The following is a 9,651-nucleotide window of genomic DNA, read 5'->3' as shown; positions in this document are numbered from 1 at the left end:
TGTCTGTCTGCCTGTCTGTGTCTCTCTCTCTCTCTCTCTCTCTCTCTCTCTCTCTCTCTCTCTCTCTCTCTCTCTGTCTGTCTGTCTGTCTGTCTGTCTGTCTGTCTGTCTGTCTGTCTGTCTGTCTGTCTGTCTGTCTGTCTGTCTGTCTGTGTCTCGCTCTCTCGCTCTCTCGCTCTCTCGCTCTCTCGCTCTCTCTGCTTGTTTGTCTGTCTGTCTGCCTGTAAATGTGGGCCCCTGGACCTGGCCTTCATCTAATGTGTCTGTCTGTCCTGATGTAGAGTGTAAATGTGGGCCCCTGGACCTGGCCTTCATTGTGGACAGCTCTGAGAGTATCGGCTCCACTAACTTCGCTCTCGCTAAAGACTTCATCATCACCGTCATCGACCGCCTTATTAAGGACCAGCAAGTCCGTGTGAGTAACACACGAAAATCAAATGTATTTATAAAGCCCTTCTTACGTCAGCTGATATCTCAAAGTGCTGTACAGAAATCCAGCCTAAAACCCCAAACAGCAAGCAATGCAGGTGTAGAAGCACCAGCTTCAGTAATTGTGTGTTCATTTTTATTAACCCTTATTTTACTGTTTTATTTAACCCTTATTTTACTGTTTTATTTAACCCTTATTTTTATGTTTTAATTAACCCTTATTTTAATGTTTTAATTAACCCTTATTTTAATGTTTTATTTAACCCTTATTTTTATGTTTTAATTAACCCTTATTTTAATGTTTTAATTAACCCTTATTTTTATGTTTTATTTAACCCTTATTTTAATATTTTAATTAACCCTTATTTTTATGTTTTATTTAACCCGTATTTGTGACTCACCACCCGGATTCTTTATGTAGAAAAAATGTGGAATGTTTTATTACATTGGTAAAAAGTAGAGACTCATATTCTCATTTACAGCAACAACCTGGGAAATAGTTACAGGGGAGAGGAGGGGGGGATGAATGAGCCAATTGGAAACTGGGGATGATTAGGTGACCGTGATGGTATGAGGTCCAGATTGGGAATTTAGCCAGGACACCAGGAGTTAACACCCCTACTATTACAATAAGTACCATGGGGATCTTTAGTGACCACAGAGAGTCAGGACAACCGTTTAACAGCCCATCGTGTGTGTGTGTGTGTGTGTGTGTGTGTGTGTGTGTGTGTGTGTGTGTGTGTGTGTGTGTGTGTGTGTGTGTGTGTGTGTGTGTGTGTGTGTGTGTGTGTGTGTGTGTGTGTGTGTGTGTGTGTGTGTGTGTGTGTAGTTTGGTTTTAATGAGTCCAGGGTGGGTGTGGTGCAGTACAGTGGGGATGGAGCCCAGGAGGCTGTCAGACTGGGAGACCCCAACATTAACACACTCACTGAGCTCAAACAGTAAGTACACACACACACACACACACACACACACACACACACACACACACACACACACACACACACACATAATCATCGCTCTGTACATTGTGTGTAGGGCAGTAAACAGTGTGTGTCTGTGTGTCTGTGTGTGTGTGTGTGTGTGTGTGTGTGTGTGTGTGTGTGTGTGTGTGTGTGTGTGTGTGTGTGTGTGTGTGTGTGTGTGTGTGTGTGTGTGTGTGTTGTGTTGTGTGTGTGTGTGTCTGTGTGTGTGTGTGTGTCTGTGTGTGTGTGTGTGTGTGTGTGTCTGTGTGTGTGTGTGTGTGTCTGTGTGTGTGTGTGTGTGTGTGTGTGTGTGTGTGTGTGTGTGTGTGTAGGGCGGTGCGGGACCTGCGCTGGCTGGCTGAGGCCACCTATACAGGGGAGGCTCTTCAGTACTCTCTGACCAACATGATAGACCGTCTGCAGCAGGAGAACCGCGTGGTCCTCGTGCTCACTGACGGACGCTCCGATATCACCAGAGATAAAACACCGCTTAACACTCTCTGTGGGAAGGGCATCAAGGTAGGGGACAGCACTCTGTGAAGGACATCATGGTAGGGGACAACACTCTTTGTGGGGAAGGACAGCACTCTGTGGGAAGGGCATCAAGGTAGGGGACAGCACTCTGTGGGACGGGCATCAAGGTAAGGGACAGCACTCTGTGGGACGGGCATCAAGGTAAGGGACCTCGCCGTCTGCTTCTCACCAGTTATTTCCAGTTTTGAGCATCCGACTCGAAGGACGAAGCTTCAGCAACATAATATCACAACGTTCAGTCCATTAGGCACGCACACACTAACCCTGACCCCCCCTTCTCTCTGTCAGGTGGGTGGTCTGGGAGTGAAGGACTACTCTGGCCGTCAGCCCAACCACGAACAGCTCAGTGCTGTGGTCTGTAAGAGCGACCCTAAACCAGGCTTCTCCTTCGTACTGGAGAACTTCGCTGAACTGCTGGATGACTCCTTTCTACAGAACCTCACCACACGCATCTGTGAAGGTACACACACACACACACACACACACACACACACACACACACACGCACGCACGCTAGTGAACCCCTTGGTTCTGCTACAGACTCTAACATTACTTCTGTGTAAATCATCGACTTGAAAATGTCCTAATTCATTTGTGTTTCTCTATTCCCTTCCACAGATAAGAAGTGTCCCAACTACAAATGTCCCAGTAAGTCCACTGCTTGTTACCATGTGGTTCATCTCTGTCCTCATCTCTCCGGTCTCATTGTCTTCAGACATGTACATGGGTTAGGATCAGGGGTTTCTCTGTACCGTCTTCTTCTTGGATGTTGGTGTTTATCCTGTCATGTCTTTTCCTCCAGTCTCGTTCTCAGGCGACACAGACATTGTGCTGATGATGGACAGTTCAGCCAGTGTGGGACAGAGGAACTTTGACTCCAGCAAGACCTTCGTCAAGCGTCTGGCTGAGCGTTTCCTGTCTGCCGAGAGGTCCGGCCGCGCTGCCGTGCGTGTCGCCGTGGGCCAGTACAGCCGCGAACGCCGCATGGAGGCGGAGCTGACCTCTAACCTCACCCTGCTGACCAGTAAAATCGATGCCGCCACCTTCCAGAACGACGGTACCGACGTTACCAAGGCGATGGCCTTCGCCATGGAGCAATTCAAGACGTCAGGGGGCGGGAACAGGAAGAAGAAGCTGGTGCTGTTCTCGGACGGGAGGTCGCAGGGCGTTACCGAGGCGATGCTGGAGAAGCGCGTGCGGCTGGTGTCGGAGGCGGGAGTGGAGCTGTACGTTATTACCGTGGGCAGCCAGGTGAGCGAGGCCAACCTGCGCTCGCTGGTCAGCAGGGGGAGGAGTTACGACGTCACCTACGCCCAGCGCCACCTGTTCCGCGTCCCAGACTACCCGTCTCTGCTGCGTGGCGTATTCTACCAGACCGTGTCCCGCAGGGTCTCCCAGGCCTGAGTGCAAGGGGGTCAGGGGCAGGGACCACATGCTTTAGAGTTTAGTCTCCCTCATTATGAATGTCCATTCGTACTTCGTCGCTCATTTACAATCACTGTGTTTTAGTTGTGTTTTTACGTCCGATAATGACAGAAGACGATTGCGTGTTAGACTGTGTAAGAGATTGTGTTACACTGTGTTCATGTGCTCTCTGAATTATCAGGACCTTTCCAACCGGGAAAAAACTCCCATAACAGAAACTAGTTTCAGATGTCTAAAACAGTTTGTTATGAGCTTCTAAGTTGTAACATCGTCCAGTCAGACTGTTCTCAGTTCCATAATTCCAAGCAGCACATGAACACAGCATTAAACAGGAAGGTTACTGTAAAATAATGTTTTTTTTTTTGTGTGTGTTTTTTTTTTAAACAAACTTATTTTATGTTGTTTTGTAGATCAGAGACAGAACAGGATATGACATCCCTCCATATGTTTTAAACATCAAGGTTAAACATTAAACATCCTCCTTCTAGACAACCTGGTTGTGAACAGCTGGATACAGACTGTTAGTGTATGTGTGTGTTTAGAGGAATGTTCTCTAATATCCAGTTATATCATGTAGGATTTTCGCTATAAACAGTTTGTCTGGGTTCACTTGTTCAGATGATGACAGACACACATACACACACACACACACACACACACACACACACACACACACACACACACACACACACACACACACACACACACACACAACCACACACACACACACACACATACACACACTCCTTTCTGTATCTGCGTCATTAACCCTTGAAGTCTACCAACCGTCAACTTTTGTTTTGGCTGGATTATTCAGTCCTTCAACGTTCCAGGTAACAGATGTGTGCGTTGTCAGCAGGGAATTCTCTCTATGTAATACATCATTAATCCTTGGTGCTATCGTTCAGAGCAAGTGTCTCAGTGTCAGATCTGTAGCAGTAGACAGACTTCTACATGTAAAAGTTATGTTTTGATCTGAAAGAGAAACCTGCCAGCCAGACATTCTGTTTGGACCAAGCAAAGCTGCTTCTATTAAATGCCGCTTCACCCAATACATGTTTCTGTAGTGTCTGTTTTTTTTTCTGTATGTCCTACACACACAAACAGAAACACTTCAGATATACATTTACATTTTAGTCATTTAGCAGACGCTCTTATCCAGAGCGACTTACAGTAGTGAATGCATACATTTCATACAATTTCATACATTTTTTTTCTGTGCTGGCCCCCCGTGGGAAACGAACCCACAACCCTGGTGTTGCAAACACCATGCTCTACCAACTGAACCACAGGTATAGCTATACACACATCTCTTCTTTCTCATCGGCCTAAAAAAAACCTCAAGGGGCCTTCTGGGTTAAAGGGTGACTGCATATCCCGTTTTGGCCTCGTTTTTAAGAAATGCTATAGAGGCCATGACTGAAGGCGAACGTGAGTAGTCATGTGGGTGTGTCTTTACCATTCAATCTCACAAACAAAGGCAGTAGGTGAGTACATCAAGCTAAGCTAAGCTATATGTTCTGGAGTTGAGTTCTCCACTTCTGACTGCCATCTCAAGATGGTCAGCTAATTCAGTTCTATGTGTAGGCTAAAGCCTGTGATGACCTTGTTTTGCCAAGCTGTCAGCAGCTAGCTAGCAAAGCTTGGTGATAGCTGCAGCTGGCTATCCTATCTATCAAATAAAATACAATTTTAGTTGTCACAACAGTGAAATGCTTACAAATCCTTAACCAACAATGTAGTTTTAAAGGAAATCCCCCCACCCCCCAAAAAAGTAAGAGATAAGAATAACAAATAAAGAGCAGCAGTAAATAACAATGTGGAGGCTATATACAGGGTATTACGGTACAGAGTCAATGTGGAGGCTATATACAGGGTATTACGGTACAGAGTCAATGTGGAGGCTATATACAGGGTATTACGGTACAGAGTCAATGTGGAGGCTATATACAGGGGGTACCGGTACAGAGTCAATGTGGAGGCTATATACAGGGGGTACCGGTACAGAGTCAATGTGGAGGCTATATACAGGGGGTACCGGTACAGAGTCAATGTGGAGGCTATATACAGGGGGTACCGGTACAGAGTCAATGTGGAGGCTATATACAGGGGGTACCGGTACAGAGTCAATGTGGAGGCTATATACAGGGGGTACCGGTACAGAGTCAATGTGGAGGCTATATACAGGGAGGGTACCGGTACAGAGTCAATGTGGAGGCTATATACAGGGGGTACCGGTACAGAGTCAATGTGGAGGCTATATACAGGGGGTACCGGTACAGAGTCAATGTGGAGGCTATATACAGGGGGTACCGGTACAGAGTCAATGTGGAGGCTATATACAGGGAGGGTACCGGTACAGAGTCAATGTGGAGGCTATATACAGGGGGTACCGGTACAGAGTCAATGTGGAGGCTATATACAGGGGGTACCAGTACAGAGTCAATGTGGAGGCTATATACAGGGTATTACGGTACAGAGTCAATGTGGAGGCTATATACAGGGGGTACCGGTACAGAGTCAATGTGGAGGCTATATACAGGGGGTACCGGTACAGAGTCAATGTGGAGGCTATATACAGGGGGTACCGGTACAGAGTCAATGTGGAGGCTATATACAGGGGGTACCGGTACAGAGTCAATGTGGAGGCTATATACAGGGGGTACCAGTACAGAGTCAATGTGGAGGCTATATACAGGGGGTACCGGTACAGAGTCAATGTGGAGGCTATATACAGGGAGGGTACCGGTACAGAGTCAATGTGGAGGCTATATACAGGGGGTACCGGTACAGAGTCAATGTGGAGGCTATATACAGGGGGTACCGGTACAGAGTCAATGTGGAGGCTATATACAGGGGGTACCGGTACAGAGTCAATGTGGAGGCTATATACAGGGGGTACCGGTACAGAGTCAATGTGGAGGCTATATACAGGGAGGGTACCGGTACAGAGTCAATGTGGAGGCTATATACAGGGGGTACCGGTACAGAGTCAATGTGGAGGCTATATACAGGGGGTACCGGTACAGAGTCAATGTGGAGGCTATATACAGGGGGTACCGGTACAGAGTCAATGTGGAGGCTATATACAGGGAGGGTACCGGTACAGAGTCAATGTGGAGGCTATATACAGGGGGTACCGGTACAGAGTCAATGTGGAGGCTATATACAGGGGGTACCGGTACAGAGTCAATGTGGAGGCTATATACAGGGTAGTACGGTACAGAGTCAATGTGGAGGCTATATACAGGGTATTACGGTACAGAGTCAATGTGGAGGCTATATACAGGGGGTACCGGTACAGAGTCAATGTGGAGGCTATATACAGGGGGTACCGGTACAGAGTCAATGTGGAGGCTATATACAGGGGGTACCGGTACAGAGTCAATGTGGAGGCTATATACAGGGGGTACCGGTACAGAGTCAATGTGGAGGCTATATACAGGGGGTACCGGTACAGAGTCAATGTGGAGGCTATATACAGGGGGTACCGGTACAGAGTCAATGTGGAGGCTATATACAGGGAGGGTACCGGTACAGAGTCAATGTGGAGGCTATATACAGGGGGTACCGGTACAGAGTCAATGTGGAGGCTATATACAGGGGGTACCGGTACAGAGTCAATGTGGAGGCTATATACAGGGGGTACCGGTACAGAGTCAATGTGGAGGCTATATACAGGGAGGGTACCGGTACAGAGTCAATGTGGAGGCTATATACAGGGGGTACCGGTACAGAGTCAATGTGGAGGCTATATACAGGGGGTACCAGTACAGAGTCAATGTGGAGGCTATATACAGGGTATTACGGTACAGAGTCAATGTGGAGGCTATATACAGGGGGTACCGGTACAGAGTCAATGTGGAGGCTATATACAGGGGCTACCGGTACAGAGTCAATGTGGAGGCTATATACAGGGGGTACCGGTACAGAGTCAATGTGGAGGCTATATACAGGGGGTACCGGTACAGAGTCAATGTGGAGGCTATATACAGGGGGTACCAGTACAGAGTCAATGTGGAGGCTATATACAGGGGGTACCGGTACAGAGTCAATGTGGAGGCTATATACAGGGAGGGTACCGGTACAGAGTCAATGTGGAGGCTATATACAGGGGGTACCGGTACAGAGTCAATGTGGAGGCTATATACAGGGGGTACCGGTACAGAGTCAATGTGGAGGCTATATACAGGGGGTACCGGTACAGAGTCAATGTGGAGGCTATATACAGGGAGGGTACCGGTACAGAGTCAATGTGGAGGCTATATACAGGGGGTACCGGTACAGAGTCAATGTGGAGGCTATATACAGGGGGTACCAGTACAGAGTCAATGTGGGGGCTATATACAGGGGGTACCGGTACAGAGTCAATGTGGAGGCTATATACAGGGGGGTACCGGTACAGAGTCAATGTGGAGGCTATATACAGGGGGTACCGGTACAGAGTCAATGTGGAGGCTATATACAGGGGGTACCGGTACAGAGTCAATGTGGAGGCTATATACAGGGGGTACCGGTACAGAGTCAATGTGGAGGCTATATACAGGGGGTACCAGTACAGAGTCAATGTGGAGGCTATATACAGGGGGTACCGGTACAGAGTCAATGTGGAGGCTATATACAGGGGGTACCAGTACAGAGTCAATGTGGGGGCTATATACAGGGGGTACCAGTACAGAGTCAATGTGGAGGCTATATACAGGGGGGGTACTGGTACAGAGTCAATGTGGAGGCTATATACAGGGGGTACCGGTACAGAGTCAATGTGGAGGCTATATACAGGGGGTACCAGTACAGAGTCAATGTGGAGGCTATATACAGGGGGGGTACCGGTACAGAGTCAATGTGGAGGCTATATACAGGGGGTACCGGTACAGAGTCAATGTGGAGGCTATAAACAGGGGGTACCGGTACAGAGTCAATGTGGAGGCTATATACAGGGGGTACCGGTACAGAGTCAATGTGGAGGCTATATACAGGGGGTACCGGTACAGAGTCAATGTGGAGGCTATATACAGGGGGTACCAGTACAGAGTCAATGTGGAGGCTATATACAGGGGGTACCAGTACAGAGTCAATGTGGAGGCTATATACAGGGGGTACCGGTACAGAGTCAATGTGGAGGCTATATACAGGGGGTACCGGTACAGAGTCAATGTGGAAGCTATATACAGGGGGTACCGGTACAGAGTCAATGTGGAGGCTATATACAGGGAGGGTACCGGTACAGAGTCAATGTGGAGGCTATATACAGGGGGTACCGGTACAGAGTCAATGTGGAGGCTATATACAGGGAGGGTACCAGTACAGAGTCAATGTGGAGGCTATATACAGGGGGTACCGGTACAGAGTCAATGTGGAGGCTATATACAGGGGGTACCAGTACAGAGTCAATGTGGGGGCTATATACAGGGGGTACCGGTACAGAGTCAATGTGGAGGCTATATACAGGGGGGTACCGGTACAGAGTCAATGTGGAGGCTATATACAGGGGGTACCGGTACAGAGTCAATGTGGAGGCTATATACAGGGGGTACCGGTACAGAGTCAATGTGGAGGCTATATACAGGGGGTACCGGTACAGAGTCAATGTGGAGGCTATATACAGGGGGTACCAGTACAGAGTCAATGTGGAGGCTATATACAGGGGGTACCGGTACAGAGTCAATGTGGAGGCTATATACAGGGGGTACCAGTACAGAGTCAATGTGGGGGCTATATACAGGGGGTACCAGTACAGAGTCAATGTGGAGGCTATATACAGGGGGGGTACTGGTACAGAGTCAATGTGGAGGCTATATACAGGGGGTACCGGTACAGAGTCAATGTGGAGGCTATATACAGGGGGTACCAGTACAGAGTCAATGTGGAGGCTATATACAGGGGGGGTACCGGTACAGAGTCAATGTGGAGGCTATATACAGGGGGTACCGGTACAGAGTCAATGTGGAGGCTATAAACAGGGGGTACCGGTACAGAGTCAATGTGGAGGCTATATACAGGGGGTACCGGTACAGAGTCAATGTGGAGGCTATATACAGGGGGTACCGGTACAGAGTCAATGTGGAGGCTATATACAGGGGGTACCAGTACAGAGTCAATGTGGAGGCTATATACAGGGGGTACCAGTACAGAGTCAATGTGGAGGCTATATACAGGGGGTACCGGTACAGAGTCAATGTGGAGGCTATATACAGGGGGTACCGGTACAGAGTCAATGTGGAGGCTATATACAGGGGGTACCAGTACAGAGTCAATGTGGAGGCTATATACAGGGGGTACCGGTACAGAGTCAATGTG

At 48.2% G+C, this 9,651-nt stretch overlaps 1 protein-coding gene across 1 annotated transcript in view; it reads left to right on the top strand.

The window, feature by feature from the left end:
* Positions 1 to 4,403, top strand: part of col6a1 (collagen, type VI, alpha 1) — a 53,367-nt gene extending 48,964 nt beyond the window's left edge. Inside the window, 7 exon segments of the mRNA XM_082973019.1 lie at positions 1 to 257; positions 259 to 415; positions 1,259 to 1,368; positions 1,725 to 1,911; positions 2,215 to 2,386; positions 2,545 to 2,574; positions 2,729 to 4,403. The exon segment at positions 1 to 257 is cut by the window's left edge and continues 374 nt beyond it. Coding sequence (XP_082829145.1) covers positions 1 to 257; positions 259 to 415; positions 1,259 to 1,368; positions 1,725 to 1,911; positions 2,215 to 2,386; positions 2,545 to 2,574; positions 2,729 to 3,330 — 1,515 coding nt within the window. The 3' untranslated portion in view covers positions 3,331 to 4,403.
* Positions 4,404 to 9,651: the final 5,248 nt, after the last annotated feature.

This window comes from Salmo salar, chromosome 03 (assembly GCF_965601325.2).
Source record: "Salmo salar chromosome 03, fSalSal1, whole genome shotgun sequence".
NCBI classification, from domain to species: Eukaryota; Metazoa; Chordata; class Actinopteri; order Salmoniformes; family Salmonidae; genus Salmo; species Salmo salar.
The sequence above is the reverse complement of the archived record's forward strand: the minus strand, read 5'-3'. Positions and strand labels throughout refer to the sequence as shown.